The sequence below is a fragment of the Danio rerio genome, chromosome 17, assembly GCF_052040795.2.
Source record: "Danio rerio strain M-AB ecotype USA chromosome 17, GRCz13ab, whole genome shotgun sequence".
NCBI classification, from domain to species: domain Eukaryota; kingdom Metazoa; phylum Chordata; class Actinopteri; order Cypriniformes; family Danionidae; genus Danio; species Danio rerio.
In genome coordinates, this window is record NC_141037.1 from 7,508,141 (window position 1) to 7,525,085 (window position 16,945).

The following is a 16,945-nucleotide window of genomic DNA, read 5'->3' on the forward strand; positions in this document are numbered from 1 at the left end:
TTAATTTCATGGGTCCTTTAAACTCAGCAGGACAGACATATCCTTAACTTTCCCTAACGATCATATAACATGAAATTTATCACATACATTTGATTTAAAACTGCTTAAGGACAGCATCATAGTAAGTCATAATGCATCATAAAAGTCTCTCATTATTAAGTTTTCTCAATTCAGTGACTGATATATCATGTTTATGCACACACAACAAAAGACTACCAGATTTTATGTTATTATTGTGCTGGAGCGGCGACAGCGGCTCAGTGGTTAGCACTATTGCCTCACAGCAAGAAGGTCGCTGGTTCGAGTCCCAGCTGGGTCAGTTGGCATTTCTGTGCGGAGTTTGCATGTTCTCCCCGTGTTGGCGTGGGTTTCCTCTGGGTGCTCCTGTTACCCCCACAGTCCAAAGAATTGCACTATCGGTGAATTGAATAAACTAAATTGGCCATAGTGTATGAGTGTGTATGGATGTTTCCCAGTACTGAGTTGCGGCTGGAGGAGCATCTGCTGCATAAAACATCCTGGAATAGTCTTTCTTCCGCTGTGGTGACCCCCGATAAATAAAGGAACTAAATCGAAGGAAAATAAATGAATGCATTGTACTAAAGCCTCAATGTCATACTGTACAAAAAGAGAATTAAATTAAATTTCCAGAAGCGTCATGTTCTTCATTATCATTATTATAAAAGCATATGAAGAGCATGAATAATTTCTGACCAATAAAAGCATGGTTTGATGTTTACAGTACATGCAAAGATCAATAAATATGGTGATGTTATGAAAACAGCACATCCTAAATTTATTGGATCACAATATTGGATGATATTTAATTTCATATATATGTTGGTCTGTACACGGGAGCTCATGTAAAGAAGCTTTGGACATGAAGTTGCTCTACATTAAGACACACATTAAGACACATTCAAGCAAACAGAAGGCAATTATAAAATGATGTAAACAAAAACAGCATGTGTGGAGACAAAACAAGCCACACAAACTGCAAAGACACTGTGTGTAATACAAACGAATCAGTCTTCGGGTTGGTGTGTGTTTGTTGCTCTACTCCTTGATGACCTCCACGTGTGTGTCTGGAGGGATCAGGCTAGCAGTGTCTCCATCTGCTGGACGAACACACAAAATATGAACATTTTAAAGCTAGGCCGGTCACAGCAATCAATACAAGAGCTTATCGCACAACACATGGACATGGCCTCAGTCATATTTAGTCATGCAATATATATTGCCTATACATAAAAACCAATTCTAGCAAAATTTATCATCATCTCTATCTCTATTCTGTGTTGGTATGGTTAAAGAAACGCTATATTATTTACAATAAATTACTATAGTATATTTTCATGGGGGTGTCTGACAGCTGAAAATAGATCTGGTAGCAGATATCGCAGCCTCTGTTACTTTTTACCTTGCACTTTTCCAATGCCTGATTTTTCAGTTGTTAAACTGGCTATGATTGAATGAAATATTCTTAAGAATAAGATATTAAGAGTGTTGGAAGAGGGCACTTGCATTATGATGATATTATATTGTCATTCTAGCATTATATGCAGTAACTAGATATTAAAGTTTGCGGACAAACTTTATGGTGGCTTGAAAAGCCGAGTCTGAAAGGTTGAAGTGGTTTTAAAGTGTAAATAGCTCAAGTAGTTTTTATGAAGTCGGCATAGATAAGTACATATTAGCATGTTGTTAGCATGATTCTAGCCTGAATTAGCATATTGTTAGCATGATTCTAGCATGAATTAGCATTTTACTAGCATGTTTATAGCATGAATTAATATGTTACTAGCACGATTATAGCAAAAATTAGCATGCTGTTAGCATGATTATAGCATGACTTAGCATGTTACTAGCATGGTTATTTTTTTCTTTTTTTTTATTGTAACATATTAACAATACAAAAAGAAATATATATATACACATATACATGCCAGGGGGTAAGCATAAATCAAATACAAATATACATATGTAAAAATCAAATAAATACATTGTAGAGTTTACTAGCATGGTTATAGCATGAATTAGCATGTTGTTCGCATGTGCTAGCATGACTAGCATGTCATTAGCATGTTTCTAGCAAGATTAGCATGTCAGTAACATGTTAAAACTACTAGCATGTGTTAGAACAGCTAGTCATAGTTTATAAAACAGTTGCTAGGGTGTTGTAAGTGGTTGCTAGGGAGTGGCTAAAAAGTCTAAAGGTCATCAGTAATTGGCTGCTGGCTAGATTGAGTTAAATGAGCCCAGTTATAAGTCTGTGTGACAGTCTGATGCAGAGTTATGAGCTCACAAAGTTTGACCTGATGTTAAGTCAATGGGAATTTTCTGGGTCGGCTTTTCAAGCCACCATAATGAGTGGCAAAAATGGTCTTAAAATGACAATAATATAATTTATTGCAGTATATTTTGATGCAATATATCGTACAACAAAAAAAATAAATATCGTGACAGGCCTATTCACAGCAAAAATCGGTCCTCAGATTATGAAATATCAATGGTGACGGTGATATATTCACCTGATAGAGGAATAGGCATTCCCACAATCACAGGATAACCTGCGGAACAACACAGAAAAATACAATCCATATCAAGACCAATAAAAACTACAACAGTGCAATAAAATATGTAGAACAAAATAAACATGTATAAATAAATAAATAATTAAAAAGTGATTGTCATGAAACAGGTGTTTAAAAGGCAATTAATATTCAGTAATAATACTGATTTAAATGTAGGTAAACTAAGTCTCTGATGTCTCTAGAGTGAGTATGTGAGATTTCAGCTTAAAATACCCTACGTATAATATTAAATAATTCTTTGAAACTGCCCAATTTAGGCGTTGATCATTAATTGTGCAGTTTGGGTGACTGTCGCTTTAAATTCAAATGAGGGCGGAGCTACAAATGCCTACGTGTTAGCATAGTGGAAGACTCAAAAACAAGACTGACGTCTTTTGCTAATTAAGGGAGAGATGGTCACTGATGGGCGGGGCTTTCCTCCTCTGATGACACGTACAAAGGGAGAATGTCAATCAAAGTGTTTCTGCAGACTGTTTTTATTAAGTGTAACTATAAAAAAAAAATATTAATACATATTTACCATTTGAAGCTGGTTATATTCACAGACTGTTACCACGCAACTGTTTAATGTGATTAGTGCATAATAGGTCTCCTTTAAATATTAAAATTCTTTTAATAAATGATATGTATATGTATTAATGTTTTATTTTTCCACCCAAAATACCCCTTGCATTTTAGTTGTTGTCAATATAATCTACATTATGACCAGAGTTGGGTATAATGTGTTACTGTAAAACATTATTGTCACTTTCTGGGAATGCAGTTATGTAATGCATTACATTTTAACTTATGTAAATAGACTACAAGTCCGGCGGCATGGTGACTTAGTGGTTAGCACTGTCGCCTCATCCCGGCTAGGCCAGTTGGCATTTCTCCAGGTGCTCCGGTTTCCCCCACAGTCCAAAGACATGCGCTATAGGTGAATTGAATAAACTAACTTGGCTGTATGAATGCGAGAGTGTATGGGTGTTTCCCAGTACTGGGTTGCAGCTGGAATGGCATTCGCTGCGTAAAACATATGCTGGAATAGTTAGTGGTTCATTCCACTGTGGCATTTATCTATTACTTATCATAATTTATTCATCAGGGGTCACCACAGTGGAATGAACCGCCAGCTCTCCGGGTGCTTCGATTTCCCCCACAGTCCAAAGACATGCAGTACATGTTAACTGGTTAGGCCAAATTGTCTGTAGTGTATGAGTGTGTGTGTGTTGATGTTTCCCAGATATGGGATGCGGCTGGAAGGCAGCGTATGTGCTAAGCTGGCGGTTCATTCCGCTGTGGCGACTTCGGATTAATAAAGGGACTAAGCCGAAAAGAAAATTAATGATTGAATGAATAAATGAATAAAAGTTAAATAAATGTATGATAGTACATATTATATATTTTTATTTAACCCTTTAACTGCCCCACCAAGACCAAAAAAAATGTTTGGACTATTTCTTAACTCCTAATGTCACACTTACACACACTTAATGCATGTTCTTTTTCAACACATCCCATAATTTTTCAAATATCAACCTCTACCAAATGGTTGAGATGTCAGTTTATGGTAAAAGTGCTGGAATTAATATATATACTATGAAAAATCTGAAAATATGAACTGTAAGGCTAATTAATTTCAAAGATTTTTCAATACTAAATCATCTTTGCTTTTTTAAGTATGCCATAAGACATTTCAGATTCTCGTTTTACACGTTTTCTTATTTATTTATTTATATTTACAATAATGCCAAAATCAAGTGTAGTAGTGCAACAGGATTATGTTTGTTTGATTTTCTTGTAGACCAACAATGTTGTTTGTGTAAACCATTATTTAAAGGGTCATGACACCCCCCACTTTCGGTTCAGGTCTACCTCAGAATTTTTTCAAAAGATTCATTAGTGGGCGTGGAGCTCCGCGAGCAAAGGGAAGGAGTGGGCGTGGCCAGCAGGGGAAAAGGATTGGAGCGCACAACTGTTGTCAGTCGGCTCATAAAATGAGACACAAACCGTGAGGAGACGCATGAGTTTATAGTTTACAAAATTTTAAATGCAAAGAAATAAACAGTGATTTAATGCCCCGTTACATTTGTTTTTTGCAATTTTATATAAACAAACACAATTTATACAATTGTAAAGACAATCGTGTTCATATAAACACTGAATGAGGACTTTTCCCTTAATCCCCAGGTCTGAATGCAGACTCAGTGCAGCAGGTCTCTTGCCCTGTCTATTTTAACCATTAGCCCTGCTGGTAATCTGGAGGATTTAGGCAAACACAGCAGCACGGCGATGTGTCTGAGGCCCCGTTTACACTAGTGCGTTTTAGTTTGAAAACGCATAAGTTTTGCTACGGTTACGCCATCCGTCCACACTACGCCGGAGTTCTCGAGCGCCGAAAACGGAGCTTTTTGAAAACGCTGGAGAGGCCGTTTTCATTCTAAAACGCTGCTGCTCCGTCTCAGTGTGGATGGGGAAAGACGGAGACATCTGAAAACGGAGGCGGGGCTGCAAACGTTCGCCTCTCTGATTGGGGCTTTTCCTGAATATTAAGTAGCCCACACACAGTTCAGTCTCGCATCCTCTTCTTGTAAGTTAAGACTTCGCAAGTTTTGATCAAGGCTGCAGTCTCCCCCTTCTCAGTTTGATATGGAAAACATACCGAGGACACGGGTAAATCTTCAAAGGGAACAGTGTACTTTATAACTTCATTCACATCACCTTGGCTACGTTGTTTCACTTTCTCAACAATAAAATGTAAACATGATTTAAGGAACTGCCTATTTTCTTTTTAATATTAGCAACTTAACAGACAGCAGAAATGTTGAGGCGTCGTGCTGCATATATGAGCGTAATCTTCACTGTGTGGATATTTATAACTAAACGGAGCCGATAACAACTGCCTCCTTTCAATTTCAGTGAAAATACGAAACACACCCTCTCTTTTGCTGAATATCAGTTTTAATAATCGATAATTATAAAAGTATAACATACAATAAGTTTATACATTGTAGGAAATAAAGGCAAGCGATCAGTCAATGTACCTGGATTAATCATTAACTTATCTTTGCGCTTAACCAAAACATGTTCCCCGTGAACAAGTAACTTAATAGATTCCAATGACCAACGTCAGGGAATTGGCCTATGTCGTTAGATAAAGACAACAACATGAATGAAATATCACGTTTAGCAAATATAGGGAGATTAGATCCAGCGGGAGATGCTTGATGAGCAGTCCGACAAGCAGAGCTCTCATCTGGGTTAAAAAGCTGGAGCGCTTGCCCGAGAGTGTGTGTGTGGTCACGTGATGTGCGTTTTCAGCGTTTTGGTGTGGACGGAGAGCTGTTCAGAAACGCTGGGTAAAACGCGAGTGTGGACGCGGATCGTTTTCATTCTACAACGCCGTTTTAAAACTAAAACGCACTAGTGTAAACGGGGCCTGAATGTGAACGAACTCCTGATAAAATACAACGTCCGCCATTCTGCGATTCTCACACTTCTCTCCCGACAAAAAAGCTTGCTGCACACACACAGCTTTGCTGTATTGGCCCTGACAGCATTGCAGGGAAAAACATGCAACAAACACATACGAGCCTTCACGAACAGATAAATACTGTGTGCCGTGGGTCCGTGGGCGCGGTTTCACCCAGTCATCAAGGTAGGATCTCACAGCTTGGCACTGGCAGGTCTGCCTTGCCTTCGGAAAGCACGTGCAGTCACGAATAATTAAGAAGCCGGCACTTCACATAGGATAAGAAAACTCAGCTATGAATAATAATGAGAAACCGACGTATCATCTTTTTCATTTTAAACCCGGAAGCTGAAATTAGCTGGCAAAAGCTCAAAATGATCCAGTTTTTCCCACAATTAAAGCTGACAGTTACTAACATTGTCTTAATTGATGCTTAACACACACAAATCTGTTAAAATCTTTAAAAAAAAAAGTACTTGAGGGTTTTGTGAACCTTTAAGAACAGTCATTTTTTAAATGACTTTAACAGTCATTACTGTCATTAAAAAATGTTGCCCTTGTAATCTAAAATTGAAGTCTGAAAAGTGCATCTGATGGAGGAAAGAATCAATGTTCACCTGAATCTGCAGCTGGAGCCGGAGAGGGAATGGGCTGTCCTATTATTATCGTTTCATTATCTGTAAATCACAAAAAACAGTGTGATTTTCTTAAACAACAGGTAGAATCAGAGATATGCTGTTTGTAGATCTGAAAACACACCTCTGCTGCGCTCTTCCTCCTCCGCCAGCTCTTCTGGATCTACATACTGGAAATTATCTGGAGGCTCTGAGCCGCCACATTTCCCACAGCAGAAACAGCAGCAGCAACAGCAGCAGCAGCACGTTAAGATCGTCCCTATACAGAGAAGAGTCTGAAGCCACACACACAACAAACAAGGTTAAATTAATTCGCCCTTCTGTGAAATTTTTTATTCGTTTTCAAATATTTTACAAATGATGTTAAACAGATTCATGATTTTTTTCACAGTATTTCCTATATACTTTTTTTTTCTGGGGTCTGTTCTTCGTGCGTGGATTACTCAATTAGCTGGATTTGATTATTGACGATTTGACACAATCCAGGATCGTTTCGTACTTCAAAACTCATCTGAGAGCTGTTGTCATAGCAACAGTTTTGGTAGCTCAAACCTGCTAGGGAGCAGGCTCGTTTCACATAAACAGTATTAGATTGGGTCAGTTCAAGCTAAGATAATACTGAAAGTATGTACCAAATGCTGATATTTTCTTGCAGTAGTTATATACACTTGGGAAAATACTAATAAATTTTTTAACTATATATAAATTAAAAAAAAAAATTAAATTAAAAAAAAAAAAAAAATATATATATATATATATATATATATATATATATATATATTATATATATATATATATATATATATATATATATATATATATATATATATATATATATATATATATATATATAAATACAACTTTTGCAATCTGCACTCTGAAATATAAGTACAAAGACTGTACTTATATACTGGTAGTTCAAAGATAATTTTTTTTTATATAAACTTTTTAGATCCAAACGCGTTCATGCACAATATTTGACTTTTTAAAAAAAAAAAACGATCATTTATGAAGTCATGCACGTGTTTTGATCACTAATATGTTGGTGATTGATAAGTTTAACGATATCGAAATGCTTTTTTGATGCAAAATTAATTTATAGTTATTTCTTACGCCGATTAAAAAAACTTGAGCAGGCCTAGGCTACTATAATAAAGAAAATCTTTTCTAAATGTGGAACTAAATACACTGATATGCATTGAAATACATGATGAATACTCTTGACAAATGAAAGTGTAAAGCCTGCAGTTCACAACTAACGTGGAAAGTTATTGAGTGTCATATTTAACAAACTATTTACTGCTAATTTGATGCAATTTTGCTCAATATTTATGGATAATTGAATATTAATCAGATGATGTCAATACGCTGCTGTGCCGTCAGCCAATCGTTGCATTGCTGATCAGGATTTCGAGGATCGATAGATCTGTCCTTCACAACACACGCAGCGATCTCAGATCAGTTCATTCAGACGTTTTACTCTGATTCGTGAACTTGTTTGAAGAACTAAATTAGCCAGAGATCAGTTATCAAGATTAAAAGGTCCAGGATCTGCCAAATCATCTCAGATCATTAAAGCAAGGTACGAAGAGCGGACCCCAGGTGAAAGTCTTATTTGTTTTATTTCAGCAAGAATAAAAGCGTTTTTTTAAAAACCATTTTAAGGTCAATATTTTTAGCCCCCTTAAGCAATATTTATTTTAGATTTTCTACAGAACAAACCATTATTATACATTAAATTAGTGTAAATTAGTGTTTTATTTAAAAGCAACGCTTTTCTATTAAAATACATGTTAATGGGAAATTAATTCCTGTGATGCAAGTCAGAATTTACAGCATCATTACGTCAGTCCTCAGTGTCCCATGATCTTTCTGTAGTAGCATTTATGTTTATGGCCATTATATATTAGCTGTTATATGGCAGACACATAAAAAAAAATAAAAAAAATTCATAAATAGAATTTTTATATATATGGTTGATGACAGAATTATTAGCCCCCTTTGATTTTTTTTCTTTTTTAAATATTTCCCAAGTGATGTTTAACAGAGCAAGGAAATTTTCACAGTATGTCTGATAATATTTTTTCCTCTGGAGGAAGTCTTATTTGTTTTATTTCTGAAAGAATAAGCAGTTTCAATTTTTTTAAACACCATTTTAAAGACAAAATTATTAGCCCCTTTAAGCAAAGTTCTCAGTCTACAGAACAAACCATCTTTATACAATAATTTGCCTAATTACCCTAACCTGCCTAGTTACTTTAAGCTGTATAGAAGTGTCTTGAAAAATATCAAGTCAAATATTATTTACTGTCATCATGACAAATATAAAATAAATCAGTTATTAGAGATAAGATATTAAAACTATTATGTTTAGAAAAAAATCTGCTCTCCATTAAACAGAAATTGGGGAAAAAAAATAAATGGGGGCTAATAATTAGGGGCGCACACACACACACACACACACAAACACAAACACAAAGACACACAAAGCACAAGATCCTTCAGAAATCATAATTTGTGCTTGAAACATTTACTTTCATTATCAATGTTGAAAATTGTCGTACAGTCTAAATAATGGCGTTGGGACAACATGAAAGAATTAAGGGCGTACTCACACTAGGTACAGTTGCCTCGAACCATGCCGAAACACAATTGGACCCCCTCCCCTCTCCCCCTCGGCCTGTACTCACAATGCATTTTTTACCTTCCAAGCCAGCGCACGCTTACGTCATTGAGGATGCGCCTGTTAAGTTTAACAGGAAGAGAAGCGCTCTCGCTCAGCACAGTGGACATTGCTTCAGTTATATCGTTTTGTTTTATTTTATATGTCATTTGATATGCAGTCAAATATTTTGCTGAACAGATCCACCACTTTTGACGCTCGTAAATAATCATAAAAGTCCTCGTGCTGCAGGTATTCGGAGGTTTGCTGAAGGTGCAGCTGTAGTGCAGTGAGGGGTTTGCATCTTTAATAAACTATGACAGTTCACGTTCATTCAACAGTAAAAATGATTAATACATCCATATGACACAGTCCCTTAAAAGTGACGTCACATCAGTTTTGTGCTCAGGCGCGCTTTACACTTACACTGTGTGTACCGCGCCAAAGCCCAACCGAACCGAACCGCACTCTGACCCACCTCTTCCGACCGAGCCAGGGCCGGCCAACTGAACCGCGCCTGAGCCCGATTCAAAGCACTCACACTTCTCAAAAGAACCGGGAAATGCGCCTAAGCATGGTCCTAGTGTGAGTGCAGCCTTAGTTAAGTTAGTGGATTGAACATACAACAATTAAGTTGTCCTCAAATAAAAAACAAGACTGTGTGTTGTTTCAGTTCAATTAAAATACGCACTTTTTACAAAAAGCTGTTGTCATTTTTCGAGTGTATCTTAGGTTTGGGCTTTATTAGGTTTTTTACAAACTGAAATTCTTATATTCAACATTAGCCATTTTCACACATACAAACTTGTCCAGGTAATTACTGGTAAATGCCATGAAGAGATCATGTGTGAACAGGCCCTTTAAAATATGCAGAAGGAGAAGTTTTAACATTGCCAGTAACTTCTGCTCTGTGTGAACAGCACACGTTTGAATTTACCATCTTCTTATGCCAATTTATTTTACATTTATTTGTAAACCTAGTGTGTTTTAAAATGTGTTTCGCTTCTTGTTATTGTTTTTTCCATCAAAATAATAATCATATTACATTTTAATTAATCATGGCCTTTGATTTTTTTTTTTAAACACAGACTAAGAATACTAATGAAAGTCTATGAAGTACTGCATTTTACTGCAGGGCCTTCCAGGATCGAGTTTGGGCACCCCTGCATTAAAGGGATAGTTCACCCAAAAATGAAAATGTACACACTATTAGTGTTGCTTTCATCAACGATAACTATGACAAAATATCTTCGTCAAGGAACCTTTATCAAGTGATGAAAATGAGTCGCGGTGAAAATGCTGGTCATGTGACGATGACTATAACTACATTTATAATGCAAAACTGTTGATGAATGAAAACGAGACTAAATGTGGTTTACAACATAAACACTATGCTAAAATGTCTCTACATTGTTGTTAACTATGGAAAATTCAGATTTGAATCACAGAAATAAATGACATTTTAAAGTATTTCTTAACGATTTTAAAAAATATATGAAAAGTCAAAAATGTTGGTGCATTTTTAATAAATAAATGCTCTTTGGCAAGAATTAGGCCGTCATACCATCATAAAAAACAATGCACTTAAATAGGAGACAAGTATTAAATATTAAATATCCTTTATTTAATGCCTACAAATGCGTATGCGTGATTGTCATTACGGGACAGTGTGGAAGAGGGAGAGTGAGAGAGAGAGAGAGAGAGAGAGAGGGAGAGGGAGAAAGAGAGAGAGAGGGAGAGGTGGCGAGTCGCGCACTAAGTGACCTGCAATACTTCCAGTTTCGACCGAATGAGAAGGGAGTCGTGGTAAATATGAACTAGAGGTCTGCATTCCTGCTTCTGTACCGCAGAAACCCACCAGATTTCTTGCGGTGAGGGAATAAATTTCCGAATAAAGCGCAGGAGTGGTCGGTAACTCTGGTGTAATTGAAAGGGAGCGGGCGCAGGGTCTAGCAATATCGCTCCCGAGCAATGCTCTCTGTGTGTGTGTGTGTGTGTGTGAGAGAGAGAGCAGTGCTGTTTGTCGCTTGATTCTCTGTGTGTGTGTGTGTGTGTGTGTGTGTGTGTGTGTGTGTGTGTGTGTGAGAGAGAGAGAACGAGCATCCCGCGCAGAAGAATACAAACAAGACAAACCGGTGACTGCGAAGCTAAGGTGGCATATACGGTATTCAGTTTCTGAATGGTTTAGGCACAAGCCAACAGTTTGGTGATGCTGTCTGAGCCTTACGTCATAGTTTTTTTTATTATGCACGGTAATACCTGGATAAAATAGGGAGGAGGTTTGACGGTATCAAAATTTGGATACCGCCCAAGCCTAGCAAGAATTAAAACTCATTTAAAACAACCAGAACAAACTAATGCATGGACACATACACACGACTGACCTTAAACCAGCACTTGGACATGAGGAAGTAATATTTCACGCTGTCCTCTCCGAACTGATCTGCGATGTAGAGGCCCATGGAGCCGTACTCATCATAGATCTGACGTTTAGTCTCATCATGGAGGATGCTGTTGGCATTGTTGATCTCTTTAAACTTCTCTGCTGCTTCCGGGTTGTTGGGGTTTTTATCCGGGTGATGCTTCAGTGCAAGTTTCCTGATGGTGGAGATTTAGAAAATTAAAGGTGCCGTATACTGCAATAATTCAATAAGATAAATTGGGTAAGTTCAAATATTCTCCAGAAATGGTTTCATAAGCTTATTTATCAATTCATAAAATACCCCTATACAATCAGACGGTCCTTATTGGCAATATTTGGAAAGGTCATGCATATTAATGAGCTCTGCTTTAGCACAGCTCTCAGTGCTGAATGATAAGACACAATGCTTAAATGTTCAATAAAGAAAATACTCTGCAGTCTTTTTAGGGTGGCACTGAATTAATTTTTAATCTGTATATCCTGCATTTTGCATTCTGGAGAGCTCTAAAGAGTTGTTGCTTCATAACAAATAAAACTAACCGGTGTGGCTGGCTTTGACTTTGCAGCGTCTCCTATTTTCAAAATAAGAGTCCCACATACAAGTTTAAATGTAAACTTTGATAAACATTAAAATGAGGGATATTTTTTAATAATTCTCATAAATATATCTTAAATAATTTTATCTAAATTATATATAAATATATATCATTATATACATTTTAAAATGTAGCTTAGGCCATGCATATTAATGATTCTGTGTGAAATATATCAGTCTGTGTTTGGACTGCTGATCTCCTGATGATGTGGCTGCTCATCAGGTCCGGATGACGTAGAACATCACCTAAAGTAAATATTTTGGGTGTGGCCTGTGAGTCACGCAACAGTCTGCTTTGTGTTCTGATTGGCCTAATTTTCACCAGGGGTTTACACTTGTGGAATATATGGCAGCTAGCTCTCTGCAACTCTCACATGGTCGCCCACTGAAGCCAAGCAGGTCTGTGCCTGGTCAGTACCTGGATGGGACCTGCAGTGGTGCTCAACCTACGGTCTCATCTTTTTAATAAGACCGAGGTCCTGACTCTCTTTGGTCATTTAAAATCCCAGGATGTCCTTCAAAAAAAAAAAAGTAGGGGTTTAACCCCGGCATCTTGGCCAAATCTGCCCACTGGACTCTGAATTCCTAACCATCCCCCATATCATATATGTCTTCATCACTGTCTCCTTTCCACCAATCATCTGGTGCGCAATATGGCTGCCGTGACGTCATCCAGGTGGATGCTGCACACTGGTGGTGGATGAGGAGATTCCTCCCCAAAAAATGTGTAAAGCACTTTCAGTGTCCAGAAAAGTGCTATATAAACTTAAGGAATTATTATTATTATTACATGAGAACGAGAATACTGGTGTTTGAGGCTCACGGTATGGCCATTTCTATGGATGAACTTTTTTTATTTAACTATATCAGGAGGTACATTTAGATTTTCTTTATAGGGCACCTTTAAAGTCTTTAGAACGGTTTCAAAAGCAGACACGAGGTTTTTATCAAATGCTGTATTATGCTTTTTAATATAGATCATTTGGAAACATCAATATCTGAAAAGCATCTAAATAATTTAATACCTAGAATATATACAAATACAAAAACTGTCGTCCATTATTAACATGATATATACAGATGTCCTCCACTAAAATGTCATTCAGTGTAAAAACAAAGTGATTATTACATGTTTACACAGCAAACATGCACAAAAATCTTGTCTGGCATTTTTTGAGCAAGAATCATAGTTTGATGACATGTTAAACACTGATTACAGTGCATTTACAAAATTATAGATTTTATTAACATTAATTTATTCTAATAAAATATTTTATACATTGCAAATACTACCAATTTGGTACAATACAATACAATTCAATACAATGTAATATTATATATATATTAATAAAAGTACAGGTCAGAAAAACTGTGTTGCTGAATGACATTATTTTACCATATTTCCTTAATATTTCACTTTTCTAGCATTTAATGTACTTTTTTATATCTTTAAATGAATTTATTCAATTAAACTAAACTTTAATTCTTTATTTGGCAAACAACCAGACATATAGTAACTTCACTGACACTGATTACAACATAATATTTATAAAGTCATAAAAGTTCAAAGGTCTTGTAATAAACTACTGAAACTCTTCATGTTTTTTCTAATAAGCATTTCAATGAGTGCCCTAAAAGGGGTTAATCTGACACAAACCCCAAAACACAATGCATTTTGATCGTTAAATTAAAAAGAAGTGTACATATTTGGATAATGTACCTGTATGCTTTCTTAATATCTTCAGACGACGCTCCTTTCTGCAGGCCTAACGTCTGGTATAAACTCTCTCCAGCTCTGGACAGCTTGCGCTGAGGTCGACTCGTTTCTGTCATGGTTCAATTCTGCAAAATCACTGAAGAAAACAAATTAAATGAGAAATCTGAATAACATATTACAATCTACATTTTTAGATTATTTTACCCCAAACTTACTGAGTTCAGGTTTGTTTTTATTTATAGCCACATCAGCAACTTAATGGCTATTTCATAGATAAAAAAAATAATTACACCCAAAAGACTGACAAATAAGATATTACTGACATTGTAAACATCTCTGAATATAATTAAATAAGAAAAGATCATACCAATGTCATTCATATTACAGAAGAGTTCAACAAGCACACTTTGTATGTCATTTGTTTAGGTGAACAACCATATACGGTAACTTTATTTACATTGCTTACAATGATTTTTAAGTCTCGTAACTCTCCATGGTTTTTCCAATGAGTGTTTCAGTGAGTGCACAACACGTCCAACCTTGAGGCAGATGGGCTACAGCAGCAGAAGACCACACCGGTGCCACTCCTGTCAGCTAAGAACAGGAAACTGAGGCTACAATTCACACAGGCTCACCAACATTGGACAATAGAAGATTGGAAAAACATTGCCTGGTCTGACGAGTCTCGATTTCTGCTGCGTCATTTCAGTGGTAGGGTCAGAATTTGGCATCAACAACATGAAAAGTTGGATCCATCCTGCCTTGAATCAACGGTTCAGGCTGGAGGTTGTGGTGTATTTTCATGGCACACTTTAGGCCCATTAGTACCAATCGAGCATCCTGTCAATGCCACAGCCTACCCAAGTATTGTTGCTGACATGAACATGATAATGAGTTCACTGTACTCAAATGGCCCCCACAGTCAGCAGATCTCAATCCAATTGAGCACCTTTGGGATGTGGTGGAACAGGAGATTCACATTATGGATGTGCAGCCGACAAATCTGCAGCAACTGCGTGATGCTATCATGTCAATATGGAGCAAAATCTCTGAGGAATATTTCCAGTGCCTTGTTGAATCTATGCCACGAAGGATTAAGGCAGTTCTGAGGCAAGAGGAGGTATAACCCGGTACTAGTAAAATGTACCTAATAAAGTGGCCGGTGTGTGTATACTTGTAAATTATTATTATTTTTTTAAAGTTAAAGTCGTACTAAAGTAACATATTTAGTTGTTTTTGTTAAGTGTTTAAGCTACTTAAGATAATGTATTACTTTAAAAAAAACTCATCATGGCTTAAACTATTTTATAAATACACTGCAAATGAAGTGAAAACTTTAATGTTCAAAATAAATTATTTTTGCAATAATAAAATGTCAAAACAATGTTAAAATAACATTAAATTGACTGTTCCAGCAATATTTTTGTACAATTAAGCATCATCCAGCCATGCTCTCATCTGAATTATCAGGACATACAAAGCGAGCAAACTAAATTTGTAAATATTTAAATTATTCGTGCTGACAAACGAGTAAAACATGATGGTTTGAAGAATAGTGGACGAAGTATAAAGATTTAAATGGAAAATTGATGATCAATTTGAGGCTGTAAGGGTGATTTAGTTACATTTATGTTAAGTTATTATAATTTTCATGTGTCATTAAATACAGTTCTGATTATGCCTGACTATTCGGGTAGATATTCATGTTACTTTGGTTTAGTTTCTTGAAAAACACTTCGCATTTGACCCAACTATCTTAATCCTGAACAGGACGTCATTTCATTGACAAAATGCAAGCACTTTTACCACGTTAATATTGTTTAAAAGGTTAAAGCTGTGGAATTAATCAGTGTTATCTCACGCGGAGGAATATATTCATTGGACTAGCATTACTAGCAGGTCGCTATATACTTCTGTCAGGTATATTTTCATTTTTTGACGCTGATTTGAGCTCAGGCCTGTAAAGAGATCATTACCTGACCGAGAACATCAACTACCGATCAATCAAATCGATCACTTACCGATCAAGAAGTGAAGCTGAGGCGGATGTTTGATAAAGCTGCGCGTGTTTTCATGTTTAACTATATTTGCAGCGATTTTCCAGCACGCTGAGCCATTGATCAAGAGCAGAGTTTAAGACCAGGAAGTAGGAAATAAAGTTTCTGTGTTACGTCAAGTACAAAAAGTCAATGACAGAGAGTTGCGCGGGCAGATAGTGAAAGTGCCTCTGTGTGTGTGTGTGAGTGAGTGTGTGTAAACAGCGGCGCACCTAGTCAGAAAACATGACGTTTGTGTGAATCTAGATAGCCTACAAATGCATTTCTTAAACATCATTTTTTGTCTAAATTTAATGACTGTATGCGTAACAACTGCATAAAAATGTTCAAAGTTTAATAAAGGTATTTTTCAAATGCTTTTATATTTCATTCATTCATTCATTCATTCATTTTCTTTTCAGCTTAGTTGCTTTATTAATCTGGGGTCGCCACAGCGGAATGAACCGCCAACTTATCCAGCATACGTTTTATGCACCAGATGCCCTTCCAGCTGCAACCCATCACTGGGAAACACCCATACACGTTCATTCACACACTACGGACAATTTAGCTTCCCATTTCACCTGTAGCACATGTCTTTGGACTGTGGGAAACCGGAGAACATGCAAACTCTCCACATAGTAATGCCAACTGACCCAGCCAAGGCTCGAACCAGCGACCTTCTTGCTGTGAGGCGACAGCACTACCTACTGCACCATCGCTTTTATATTTGTAGAATCCTAAAATTTCACCCTTAAGTGGTCACATATCCTAATACATGACAAAGCCCCATTACCTAAAACTGTCTTTATTAAAAAATGTATCTAATT

At 36.7% G+C, this 16,945-nt stretch overlaps 1 protein-coding gene across 7 annotated transcripts; it reads right to left on the bottom strand.

Moving 5' to 3' along the window:
- Window positions 1–772: 772 nt before the first annotated feature.
- On the bottom strand, window positions 773–16,266 carry dnajc5gb (DnaJ (Hsp40) homolog, subfamily C, member 5 gamma b). Of its 7 annotated transcripts, none has more exons than XM_087288744.1 (8): window positions 16,101–16,234; window positions 14,546–14,673; window positions 14,083–14,215; window positions 11,730–11,943; window positions 6,808–6,958; window positions 6,666–6,725; window positions 2,532–2,570; window positions 773–1,115 (listed from the first exon to the last, which is right to left on the bottom strand). In XM_087288744.1, exons 3-8 carry the CDS (start codon window positions 14,193–14,195, stop codon window positions 1,057–1,059), a joined length of 636 nt encoding a protein of 211 aa, XP_087144870.1. In that variant the 5' UTR covers window positions 14,196–14,215; window positions 14,546–14,673; window positions 16,101–16,234; the 3' UTR covers window positions 773–1,056.
- Window positions 16,267–16,945: the final 679 nt, after the last annotated feature.

What these genes read in the sequence shown, in the direction of transcription:
- dnajc5gb (XM_087288740.1), bottom strand. Translation starts at nt 14,195, where the DNA reads ATGACAGAAACGAGTCGACCTCAGCGCAAGCTGTCCAGAGCTGGAGAG. An exon ending in GGCTCCAGCTGCAGATTCAG is followed by an intron (nt 2,571 to 6,665) that starts GTGAACATTGAT and finishes GTTGTTCCGCAG; the next exon opens with GTTATCCTGTGATTGTGGGA. An exon ending in AATGCCTATTCCTCTATCAG is followed by an intron (nt 1,119 to 2,531) that starts GTGAATATATCA and finishes GTGTTCGTCCAG; the next exon opens with CAGATGGAGACACTGCTAGC.